The 13010-nt window shown below is 39.1% G+C and overlaps 2 protein-coding genes and 1 long non-coding RNA gene across 3 annotated transcripts in view; 1 reads left to right on the top strand and 2 right to left on the bottom strand.

Moving 5' to 3' along the window:
• Positions 1-4927, bottom strand: part of LOC109541874 (ubiquitin thioesterase OTU1) — a 13675-nt gene extending 8748 nt beyond the window's left edge. The window contains exons 1-2 of the mRNA XM_019910867.2: positions 4577-4927; positions 3986-4521 (exon numbers count right to left, since the gene is read on the bottom strand). Coding sequence (XP_019766426.2) covers positions 3986-4521; positions 4577-4769 — 729 coding nt within the window. The 5' untranslated portion in view covers positions 4770-4927. The remainder of the gene's footprint in view (positions 1-3985; positions 4522-4576) is intronic.
• Positions 4928-5242: 315 nt separating this feature from the next.
• Positions 5243-11467, top strand: LOC125502637 (DNA polymerase theta-like). Its single transcript, XM_048661469.1, has 2 exons — positions 5243-9011; positions 11427-11467. The coding sequence occupies exons 1-2, from the start codon at positions 5243-5245 to the stop codon at positions 11465-11467; spliced, it is 3810 nt and encodes a 1269-aa protein (XP_048517426.1).
• Positions 11468-12146: 679 nt separating this feature from the next.
• Positions 12147-13004, bottom strand: LOC125505418. The gene is made up of 2 exons (XR_007282155.1): positions 12559-13004; positions 12147-12467 (listed from the first exon to the last, which is right to left on the bottom strand). It is a non-coding gene; the product is annotated as an uncharacterized LOC125505418 (long non-coding RNA).
• Between the last annotated feature and the right edge of the window lie 6 nt (positions 13005-13010).

The raw sequence follows: 13010 nt of genomic DNA, 5'->3' as shown, positions 1-13010 counted from the left end.
TAATGAGGGAGTAAAATACGAGGGCACAATAGGGCAGAAATGACCGCGGTGCAAGGCCAAACACCACCTCGGCGGTGAGGAAAGGGTTTTAGTGAGTTAACAGCTTAGCTGGAGTCCCACACAACCCAGAGCGACAGACCACCAGCTCTGGGAGTGCATAAAAGAGCATTTCCCTAACCTCACCGGAAAAAAAAGAAGAAATGTCAGCTCCCCCTATCACAAAAGAAGAGATTGGAAAAGCCATTCTATCCATGAAAAACAATAAAGCACCAGGCACAGACGACATTCACGCTGAGATTATTAAACTAATAAATGAGACGGACTCGCAACTCATGAATATTCTGATACCGCTGTTCAACAACATATATGAATACGGTGAATTGCCTCAGGAATGGATCAACTCAGTATTTACCACTATCTCCAAGAACCCACGAGCAAGAACTTGTGACCAATATAGACTGATTAGTTTAATTATTAACATCGTAACAAAAATATTTACCAAAGTCATCCATAACTGTATATATTCAAAATGTGAATCAAGGATGGCCGAGACCCAATTTGGCTTCATAGGAGGCATTGGCACCAGAGAGGTGGTTTTCTCCTTGCAGGTGCTTGTACAGAGGTGCAGAGACATGAACCGAGATGTATGGCAAAAGCCTCCGACCACGTAAAGCACGGAAAACTTGTGGAACTTCTTAAAACAATAGGTCTAGAATCTGAAGATATCAGAGTTATAACAAGTCTATACTGGGATCAATCTGCAAAGATAAAAATCGCAGGGGTATTATCGGAAGACACTCAAATCAAAAAAGGAGTCCGCCAAGGATGCGTATTATCGCATACACTTTTCAATTTAGCGATCTTTGACGAGGTGCTTGATGATGTCACAGAGGGAATAAAGATTAATGGAGAACTCATCAATAATATTAGATACGCGAACGAGACTGCCATCATAGCTAATAGTCTTCAAAAGATCTTCAGTCTATTACAGAATTTAAACGATATATTCGAGGAATTCGAACTAAAACTAAATATCTCAAAAACAAAGTGGATGTACATTAGTAAACAACGAATACCAATAGGAAGACTTACACTAAACCAAACACCCATAGAACAAGTTGAAAAATATACATATTTAGGGACAATTGTTCACAGTCAATGAGACATGACCATAGAAATCAAATCCAGGATTGGAAAGGCAAGAACAACTTTTGTTAGAATGAAAAACATATTTACCCGAAGAAACACAGTCTTGCTATACGGGGCAGAAGCATGGACCACGATAGAACAACTAAAACAGATCTCGGCCTTTGAAATGTGGGTATATCGGCGTGTTATCCGAATATCCTGGAAGGATCACGTCACAAACGAAGTACTCAGAAAAATCGACAAACAACAAGAAATCACACTCATGATAAAGAAACGGAAACTGGAATACTTTGGCCATCTGATGAGACGCAACAAATATCACCTTCAGCAACTTATCCTTCAGGGTAAGGTGTGCGGTAGAAGAGGTAGAAGAAGAAGAAATGTAAAGATGCAAAATGTAAGAAAGTGGTTTGGTCTGTCATCGATCCACCAAATTAATAGCCAACGTCCCAAAGAAATAAGGCAATTGAAGAAGAAGATATTTTGACTTGTAGTCTATTAGATTGCTAGCTATTGTAATAGAATGTAACGAGAAATGCAACGTGACCGTGATTGCTTACTGCAGCGTTCAGTTACAATAGTTCTCTGACGTAATTAGTCTGAGTAAGTACCAGTTTACTACTCGTACTCGTATTTGCGCTCGGAAGTTCGATCAAATTGTGGTGGCCCAGGAATATTACGACTCGAAATATATGACTCGAAAGCTGATACATGAATACAAAAGTGGAGTTTGGAGGTCAATATAAAAAAGATAGAGTATATGTGCATTGGTGGAATTAAACAAGATCTAGTGTTAAATACGGGACAGCGAATTAGGTCTTGTGACGAGTATAAATACTTAGGATTAAAAATGACAGCGTACGGAACACTAGACAGAGCTATAAGAAACGGAAATGTACAAGGAAGAAAAGCAATAACTTTAATAAATGGAATACTCTGGGACCAGAGTATATCGAAAAAGCTCAAATATAACACAATCGTAAAGAGTATTGTTACGTACATTTCAGACGATTGGCCAATCAAAGACAGAACAGAGAAAATGCTGTCCACGACAGAGATGGACTATTGGAGAAGAGCAGCAGGAAGATCAAGGAGAGAAAGAGTTACAAATCAGCGAATAAGAGAAATTATAACAGTAGGTGAACGCACGATAGAGGACGAGATAAGAACAAAACAACTGGTATGGTACGGGCATGTGCAGAGAATGGAGAACAAAAGACTACCAACACAAATACTAAAATGGAATCCAAATGGGCGAAGAAAGCGAGGAAGACCACGGAAGAGCTAGAGACAAAGAATAGACAGCGAATGATAAGTAGGAGCCTGGATGACGATTTATGGGCGAACAGAAACGAGTGGAGATTGGGCATCAGAAGACGGCGGACGTTATAAAACTGATGTTATATTGTTATATATATACGGGGTGTCCCGTAAGCACGTGATCAAAAGGATATTGCGATATTGTTTGCATCAAAAGAAGACGATCTGACCTAATTTTTATTAACAAAAAATATCTGGCTTCTCTGCTATTTATAGTCAAAATTCTTCAAAAAAATTATCTGTTTTGAAATATCGGGAGAATGGTTCAATTTATTTTGGTGAAACTCGGTGTGAATTTGTTCTTATGTAAGACTCATATTTTGATGAAACAATCGAGCAGCCGTTTGGGAGAAGTGGTGAATTCTTGAGTGTCGTGGTACAAAAACTACCAGAACTTTTTATTTGGTGGATGAAATCAACTCATTTTTTTTTGGTTGATGCACTAATAATTTGTTCACAATTTTGTGCTCTTTGTAAAATATTGTAGCATTCATAGTTTTTGCGAAAAAAAAATGTCTGTGTTCTTGCCACTTAGCAATGTTAGACATTGTGTACAAACAATTATATCATTAAATTCAGAAAAAATAAGGATTTTAAAAGGCCCACAGCCAACCATGATTAGCATTAAAAGAAACATAAGTTTATTTTTTATCTCGTAAATCAAGTTGACTATGACAACGAGTACTAGTTTATTGGATTCAACGCAAAAAGTTTTACCAAAGGCAATTTTAACTTTTTTCTAAGTTAAGCAGTTTACAAAATATGTGATAATTAAAAAAGTGTTGATATCTTGTCTTTTCAGGATATTTCAGGAACTAAGTCGGGTACCTAAATTTCGAAAACGATAGAGAATAGGCAATCGGCTTTAAAAATATAAAAGTTACCCATACAAAGATTCAGAAAATCGCCACCCTGTATAAGTTAGGATTGGCGACTTGACTCTTCTCGAGAGCAGTATTCGTCACTTCGGAACGCGTACTCGAGTAACGATTAGTTACTCTTTTCCCACCACTAGTATTCTAAACTAGTATTAAGTAAGTTGGCAATATAAATTGTAATAATAAGTTGGAATTAAATTGGTAATATTTCGGGAGCAAGCCGGTTTATCTACCTGCTTTCTAGTATAATAAAGTATAGATAAAATTTGACCAATGGACAGTGCGAATCACTAGTCCTCTATTCGATATCTTAGGTTTAGATTCGAACTTCACAGCATCAAAGCCCACTATACCAACTTTGAAATTGTAGAGATTATGTAACAAAATTTAACGTGAAATAGAAACGATAATATCAGCATTAGAAAATAAACAACATTGGCTAAAGTAAGTTTCGCTAAATTCCATTATTACAACATGTAGAAACTGTAATTATTGTTTCCCATTAAGTATGTACCGACAGTGGTGAATATACAGTTGTGCATTTCTGCTTCAGTAATATTGTATTTAAAGGAGTAGAATTAGACTATTGTCTTGGGTTGTTAAGTTAAACGGATATCTGTTAATTCATATTTACTTACGTTAAATGGTTCCAAGTATAGAGGATCGTAGTGGATTCCATCAAATAAAAGGAAAACTCTTACTGCATAGTTTTGGTCTTCTCCAAACCTATTGATAATAGCATTAACAGTGTCCACAACAGCAATCTCAATGCCATAAAAGTTACTTAAAATGGCAATTTCAATTGCGCCACCCCAAGATGTTTCATGCTGTATCCATGTACAGTATTCTTCAATGGGTTTGCCTAATATAGCCTCATCAAAGCTTTGCTTATCGTTGCGAATTGTTTCTGCTACTAGCCGTCTCAAGTAAATAGCTGATTCTCCCGAATTGTCGACCTTCCCATTCAATACAAAATGAATACTACTGAATAAACAGGAATTATCAGCAGGTACTACTTCTTTCATTAAAATGCCAGTTGGAGCAATGAATTTCTCCTTTGTATTGGATGCAGTTTCAACTTGTTTCGGCTCTACTTTAGCTTCAGTCTTTTGCTCCACGTTGGCAGCTGCCTCTTGCAATATTAAAGTATCTCCAGTTGTTAATCCACTATTATCTGTAACACAACTATAGTATTGGTAGAAAAATTAACCTAGATATGTTGCAATTACCTAAGTGTAAGTCGTCTTTACTAATGTCCAGACTTTTTGGTGGAAATCCGGATAAAACCTGAAGGCGATTTACAGGAATATCTGAAACGGAGGATAACAATTCTTTTAAGTCTTTAATTGTGTTCTTTTCCGTAAGTTTATCCAGGACTTGATGTCCATTTTTAGTTTTCACTTTCAAAAGTAAATTCGGCATTTTCTTTTAGTGCTTTCACACTTTCTTCGGTAATTATTGAATACGTTTAGCTAGTGTTTACAGTTTTTTTAATGTAAAAAAGTAAATATAAAAAGAACAATAAAAGTTTAACCTTGGCGTGATATAATGTCATAACGACAGAGACAAGTACTTGTCTTTGATAACGACGTCAGATGACAATGGTGACATTCAAAATTGATTAGTTGAAACAGTGTAGGTAAAATAATAATTATTTTATTTTCTCTATGGGTTGAAATGCTTAATCTAGAGATGGGCGTTATTGAAATTATTCCCCTTTTTGTCATTATCATTTTGTGCATTAGTGTCATTTGGCATGACAAAAAACTCCACCATCGTTTATGCCTTATTCCTGATAAGAGTTGGCATCGCTGTAGAAGAATTGAAATTAGCTTTTTTATACTTCACGTTTGTTATTGTTATTGTGCCGGTTCTGTGTCATAAAATTTAAAACAATGTTAGAACATGATTGTTCTATGAACGATACTTTGGATAACTTCACTTTTCAAAATATCAGCTGTGATGATAAAAATGCTGTTTTTTCATCGAACAGAATCTCTTTTGACGATTCTGCTTTTTTGGATAATGTGTCTTTTGACTTCGATCAAATTGAAACCAGCCAAAAACCTCCACTCCAAGAACAAGATCCCGTCGTTGAGGAGAAAACTAGTCAAAATGTGCTTTATGGCAAGGATTATCAAGAGAACGACATGTATTTAGAGGCTTTAGAGGAATCAGCTGAAGCATCAAACACTAGTAATGATCAGGGCAATACACACGAATCAGACAAGGATTCATATCGAAGTGCTAATAAACCAATCAATAACGACTCATTTTCTCTATCGCCTCCTAAAGAACTGGAATCACCCGACAGACTGCTATCTCAAAATGTAGGGCAACCAAATTTAGAAGACAAACAATCAAGCTCTGTGCTACTGGAAAATGGTAGCCCACATTCTAATAAAGATTCCCAAACAAGTCAATTGCCCACTTATGAGCTATCCGCTTGGAATCTACCAGATGCGGTACTCGAAAGGTACAAAGCGAGAAAAGTAACGAAAATGTTCCAATGGCAGTTCGAGTGTCTCAACAATCCTAAAGTGCTGCACGGTTCATCAAACTTGATCTATTCCGCTCCAACATCAGCCGGAAAAACGTTGATAGCTGAAATTTTAGCTCTGAAAACCATCTTCGATAGGAAGAAAAAGGTTATTTTTATTTTGCCGTTTGTGTCAATAGTAAGAGAAAAAATGTACTATTTTCAAGATATTCTCAGCAGTAGTGGTGTAAGAGCAGAAGGATTTATGGGCTCCTATAATCCGCCTGGAGGTTTTAATTCCGTACAGCTTGCAATTTGCACCATTGAGAAAGCAAATAGTCTCATCAATAGACTTTTAGAAGAGGAAAGATTGGCAGAGATTGGCTCAGTATTTGTGGATGAAATGCATTTGTTAGGAGACCCGAACCGAGGATATCTGCTTGAATTACTTTTGACCAAACTTCGCTATATATGCTTAAAAGATCTAAACATTCAAATACAAATCATTGGAATGTCAGCTACACTCCCAAACTTGGGGCAACTAGCAAGATGGTTAGATTCTGAGTTGTACTCGACATCTTTCAGGCCTATTCCGTTATATGAGCAGGCCAGTATATGTGGAGACATATTTGATAACGACATGAAAATCATAAGAAAATTAGATACTTTGCCTGAGCTAGGAGTTGATACAGATCACGTTCTTCAGCTGTGCCTAGAAACTATTCAAGACTCTTGTTCCGTTTTGATATTTTGCCCGACGAAGAATTGGTGTGAAAATTTGGCTCAGCAGCTATCACAAGCTTTTTCTAAACTTGGCAACTCCCAGTCACCATTAGGTCAACTTTTGAGGGCTCAAATAAGGGGTGATTTAATAATCGAAGTACTAGAGCAACTCAAGTTTTGCCCCGTAGGACTCGACTCGATTCTCAAAAAAACTGTATCCTTTGGTATTGCCTTCCACCATGCAGGTTTAACCATGGATGAAAGGGATATAATAGAAGGTGCCTTCCGCAACGGAGCAATTAAAGTTCTGGTAGCCACATCGACTTTGTCCTCGGGAGTTAATTTACCGGCTCGTCGAGTAATAATTAGAAGTCCCGTTTTTGGTGGAAGACCCTTAAATCTGCTCACATATCGGCAAATGATTGGCAGAGCTGGACGGATGGGTAAGGACAGCAAAGGAGAAAGTATTTTAATTTGCCAAAAGGCCGAATATAAGATTGCCAAAGAACTGATGTCGTTCGAACTATCACCTGTGGAAAGCTGCCTTGAAGGCGCGGGTAAGCTAAAGAGGGCCATCCTGGAAGTGATTGCTAGCGGCGTCGCATTATCCCCCGATGATATTGCTCTGTTTACTAACTGCACATTGATGAGTATTACAAATGCTGATGATCAACAAGACCAATTAGCGGTAAATCCAATAGATGCCACTATTGATTTTCTGAAAAAGCATGAATTTATCAGGTTGCAAAAGGCAAATGGCGCAGATGAGCAATATGTAGCTACCTCGTTAGGCAAAGCCTGCTTATCTTCTTCTATTGCACCTGATGAAGGTCTCACCTTATTCACAGAGCTAGAGAAAGCTCGACAATGCTTTGTTCTTGAAACAGAGCTTCATTTGATATACCTTGTTACACCATATTCTGCTTGCCAAACATGGGGCAATATCGACTGGATGATGTACTTAGATTTTTGGGATAAACTGTCAAGTGCCATGAAGAGAGTTGGGAAGCTTGTAGGGGTTTCAGACCCTTTCATTGTAAGTGCTACTAGAGGTAAAATAGACTGCAACAGCTCAAAGGGCTTTCAAAAGCTCATGGTTCACAAGAGATTTTTTGTTGCCCTAGCATTGCAAGACCTAGTCAATGAAGTGCCACTTGCAACTGTTTGTGCAAAATTTAATTGCAATAGAGGCATGCTACAGTCTCTTCAACAGTCAGCGTCAACATTTGCGGGTATGGTGACAGCATTTAGCAAGCAATTAGGATGGGCCAGTCTTGAAATATTGTTAGCACAATTTCAGGATAGAATGCAGTTTGGCGTCAGTCGAGATTTGCTCGACTTAATGCGACTTCCATCATTAAATGGAAAACTGGCAAGAATTTTATATAAAGCAGGGGTAGAGACTGTAATAGAGTTAGCTAACCGTGATGTAGCGTATATAGAAAATATTCTATGCAGAGCTGGTCCATTTGAGAGCGCTAAGGAGAGAGATGGCGAGTCGAAGACTGACACTAATGATAGAAATAAGTTTAGAACTGTTTGGATAACAGGCAAAGAAGGCCTAACAGAAAGAGAAGCCGCACAGTTGTTAGTGAACAATGCCCGAAATTATTTGGTTATTGAAGTGGGATTAAAAGAAGCCAAATGGAATTCCCAATCTAATCCGGACAAACACGACTCCACATTTCAGCTTCGAGCCAATGAGGGCACAAAAGAAACAAAACTTTCAAGTAACAGACAACTAATTATAGATGCCTCCTCAAAGTCTTCTTTATCTGAAAACGCCAAAAATCATAATTCAGTTTGCAGTGGAGATGGTAATGTGGTGGAAGGTTCCGTTATTGGGTCTGCCAAAGAAATATATTTTGGAGATTGTAGTGAGAATGTTGTATTAGCTACTGAAGATGATGCAGTTGTCAATGGAATTGAAACATCATTTAAAACCTTGAGCATAACACCCAGTAAGGAAACAGAAATTGTTTCAACTCAAGCACCAATAGGACTTAATATATCCGAATCATCTTTGTTCAGTTCATCTGGAAGCTTAGAAAAATCGAAATCTGAGGAACAGTTTACAGACAGTAGTTTTACATTGCAATTAAGCGATGATCAAGAGATTTTTACTGAAACTATAGACGAATTTAATAGTCAGGATGATTTTGAAACAGCGATTAAAAATATTGACATTTCCCATGCGATCCAGAAAAACTGCAATTATAGTGTTGATCAATCTGATAACATAACTTTATCAAATTATTCAGGCAGCAGTGCCAGTGACATTAACATTAATGTTTTGGGGAAAAGAGGCCGAAGTAGTTCAGGCTCAAGTTCAGAAGAACTGTTTTTGGAAGCTACACCCAATAAGAAATGTAAAAATTCGAAGATACTCACTCCGTTTGCCAGTACAATCACGAAGTACTCCCAATTGAGCTTAGATAATATTAATTCAATTAAAGCACCAAGTGAGCTTCATATTGTTGATGTTGGCAGGTCGGCAGTTTCTTTACAGGTGTTTGTTGAGCAGTTAACATATAGAAAAAGTTTTTCTTTCTGGGTAAAGTCTTCGAGCAAAGTGGAAACTAAACCTTCCATTGGGACGAATATTATTAAGAATGAAAAATATCAAACACCACCAAGTTATGCATATTTTAAAAACACAAAAATAGACAGTTTTTCGTTTTATTGGGAAGGGACGAAAAGTTACTTTTTGTCTACACGGAACGTGGATTTTTACGAAAAAATTATACAAGTTTTAAAGTCGATTTTTACGAATCAACAAAATTCAGTTAGGCTATTTGATGCAAAAAAGCAAATGAAAATTTTGACCCAATGCTGTGGAGTAGATTTTTACTGCAAAGTTGAAGATCCAAAAATTGCTGATTGGTTGTTGGATCCAGAAGGAAAAGAAAAAAAATTTCAATCAATGGTAGGTAGTAGTTGAAGAGGTGAGTTTTATTGAGTCATTTTTCGTAGTCGCATATCTTAAGCACATTTTATCTTAGTTCAAAATTGGGAAGTTTGAGCTACATGAACTAAAAATGCTCATTTGGAAAAGTTGTTTCTACTAATACATAGTTCTCTAACTCCCTGCACTATGCTTTTCTCACTAGATTTGAAATTGGAATACTGGTTAAACTAATTGGCATGGTTTACTGGCAATTAGATGTAGTTTTAACGCTATCGTTAAAAAAATTGTTTGTACTGAATACTTTTTTGTATAAATAATGGAGCGGGCGTGTTGGAGCTGGTTATTTGTGAGTGAGTCAGATGAGCAGTAGAAAGTGGGAATTTTAAAGTAATTTGAATGATATTGGCACTGTTTAGAACGGCATATACATATGATAAGCAGCATTATAAAATGCCTCAATTTATAAATATGCTTTCTCTATGAAATTGCTTTCCTTCACAACTATACAATCAGGGTGCGGCATAAGAACTGTCTTTTTTGAAAGGTCAATAATGAAAAAGTACTTAGTGTAAATGATTATTTTTTGTGTTCAAATATTATGCCAACGTGGAAATTTATTAATTCGTTTTAAAAAGTACATTGGATAAGGGTCGACCATTCATATTAATGCATTCTTGCAACACTGCTGAAGTGCATATCGACTCTCTCCAACCTAGCCACCTTCTTCTAGCCGTTCTCTATTCTTTGGATATATGCCTCTCTCATATTTATACAGTTTTCCCTGTTCTGTGCTACTTGGTACCAGTTAAGTCCGGTTGTTCTTTTGATGGCAGCATATCATCTTTGTTGTGGTCTGCCGGTGTTTTTTTCTCCCCCAAGGTCTCCATCTTGTTTATCCGCTCCAGTTGATTGTATTTCGGCAGTATGTATTGACGTGTCGTCGGGTAGCCTCAAATCCGAGACACTCGCTGATCGCTGAATGCGGCGGTGACGGAGCCGGTGATCTGCATTCAAGCGTCTCGCTTCTTGCGGGAAGGGTGCGCTCAGAGTCGGCGGATGGCGTTATCTGAGCCCTAATTTCGTCCCCGGCGTGGTACGAAATTAACGGTACAATTAACAGAGAGAATGAATAAAATAAGTGTTAAAATAAAATGGGGAACACAATTTAACACAACAACGCGAAAGCACGTGGGCCGGAAGTACGGGTCCTAGAAGTGCGGCGCGGCAAGCACTTGGTCCCGCACTTGAGAGGTCGGGATTCACCTGCTTAGGGCGGGTGATTCCAGGGGGGTCTGCTAATAGACTTGTCGGGGTTAAGTAGCGTGGGTTCGGGATAGTTTGGGAAAACGTGTCTTTAATTAGTGGGTTTAGGTGGTTAAGGACGCGAGTTTTGAACTTTTCGTGGAGCTTTGAAACGAATTGTTGCACGGTTTCGATTTGAATGTTCGCGTGAATTTGTAAGTTACGGACGTACCAGGGTGGTCTTGTGTCTGCGGAGGATTTTGTTTTGGAAAATCCGGAGTTTACCTAAGGTTTTTTTGGAGGTTTGGCTAATTATAGGGGCAGCATAGCATATTTGCGACCTGATTACTTGTTTGTAGAGCAGAGTTTTGTTTTTAAGAGTGAGCTTACTTTTCTGGGTTAAAAGAGGGTAAAGAATGCCGGCTGTTTGGCTTTCTTTGGTGATTATTTTGTTAATGTGCTCGATAAAGTTAAGTTTAGTGTCGATGGTAACGCCAAGGTATTTGAGAGATTTTGAAGGTGGGATTTCGGTGTTGTTGAGCATTAGTTTGAGTGTGTTATTGGGAGGTTTTTCTTTCGAGATTCTCTTGGCTTTGGTTTTTGTGTGTTAATTTTGATTTTCCAGGTGTCAGCCCACTCTTGAAAAATGTTTAAGTGCCGTTGTAGAGGGCCAATTACGTATTTAAGATTCCGGTTGGAATAATAAAAGCAAGTTCGTTGATTATAGGGTTCTGGTCGGAATTTAGAGAATCGCAGTTTGAGACATGAAGGATGTGGTATATGTCTTTAGAAATAGCAATGTCGATAATGTCGGGGGTTTTGTGGTCATAATGTGTTGGCTCTGAGGGAGCATGAATTTGGAATTGTACGTCTTGTGTAGTTGAGGAGCTTGCGCCCCTCGGGGTTTGTTTTTATGCAGCCCCAAGAAGTGTTTTTGGAGTTCAAATCTCCAGCAAGTAGTATCGGAATGTTTCTATTGAGAAGATTCGTGTAATCGAGTTTTGGGGTTTACGGGGGGCTTTTTGTGCAGCTTGAACGGGGGGGTTTGAGACGGTGGGCTTTAGGGGCACTTGAACCTGGGCTTCGGAAGCTTTGACGGCGTAGGAGAGGCTTTGTTTTAGAAACTGGCGATTTTTGCAAGAAATGTCTTGCTTTTGGGCAAGGAAATTCGGATTTTTTGGGCACGAGAAGTAGCTTGCCGGATGGGGGCCATCGCAGTTTATCCACTTAGCCGGGATGTCTCTCGGCTTTTTGCATTCAGAGTAAAAGTGCCCCTGGGCACATTTGTGGCAGAAGGGACCCCCCAACGAGTCCTTAAATCTAACATCGTTACAGTATCTAACACTCTATGTAAACTAAGATATAACGTCGTATGACTTAATCTACCTTAACGTAACAAAACCTAATCTAAACCTAAACCTAACAGCCTCTCTTGCTTCCTAGAAACTAACTTAAAGTTAGCCCATGGTCCTCGATGTGGTGCAGGAACTGGTCATCGCATGTGGTCACGTCTTTTTCTTAGACGGTGTCCGCAGGGAGAGGTCTGCGGTCACAGGGGAATTTCTTTTTGCAAGAAACCCGGACTGTGGGATTCTTGCTTTGCCGGGTGTTATCCAGGAACTTTAATGTTAAGTTCCGGATATGGTCCAGCAGGTCATCTGTTTTCAGGCCTCTTTGCAGGGTGGAATTTCTGACAAAGTGCGGGGCCTTGGCTGCTATCCTCAGTATCCGATTCTGGATTACTGCCAGCTTGTGTTTCTGGCAGGCGCTGGCCGTGGACCATGCAAGAGATCCGTAGGTCAGTACCGGGCGGATTAGTTGTTTGTAAGCTCTAACCTTTGTTCGCAGGAAGAGCTGACCTGTCAGCAGAGGATAGTAGGCCTGGAGCAGGTATCTTGCCTTGGATGTTGTGGCTGTCATTTAGTCGTTTCATACTAGTCGCTTGTCGTAGATGAGTGCAAGATAGGTAACCTTGGACCTTCAGGGTAGCCGCTGTCCTGCAAGCTCTAGTATGCCTGGCGGAGTCTTGAAGCCACTGGTGAAGGTCTGTGTGTTCGCCGGATTAAACTCCATTTTCCATTTCCTGCTCCATTGTTGGACCTGGCCGAGATGTCTTTGGAGTCTAGCTTTCATGCAAGTGCCTTTCCCTGCGGCAGTGATTGCTACATCATCTGCGTAGATGTAGCACTCTGTATTGGTGGTGGTTGGAAAGTCTACCATATAGATGTTGAAGAGGGCAGGGCCCAGCACTGATCCTTGCGGTACTCCTGACATCATCGGTCGACTGGTTGAGAGCTGGTTCTCGATTTTA

This window comes from Dendroctonus ponderosae, unplaced genomic scaffold (genome assembly GCF_020466585.1).
Source record: "Dendroctonus ponderosae isolate FM_Combo_2020 unplaced genomic scaffold, Dpon_F_20191213v2 Dpon_F_20191213_1, whole genome shotgun sequence".
Lineage (NCBI taxonomy): Eukaryota > Metazoa > Arthropoda > Insecta > Coleoptera > Curculionidae > Dendroctonus > Dendroctonus ponderosae.
This window is presented reverse-complemented; position numbering and strand designations above follow the sequence as displayed.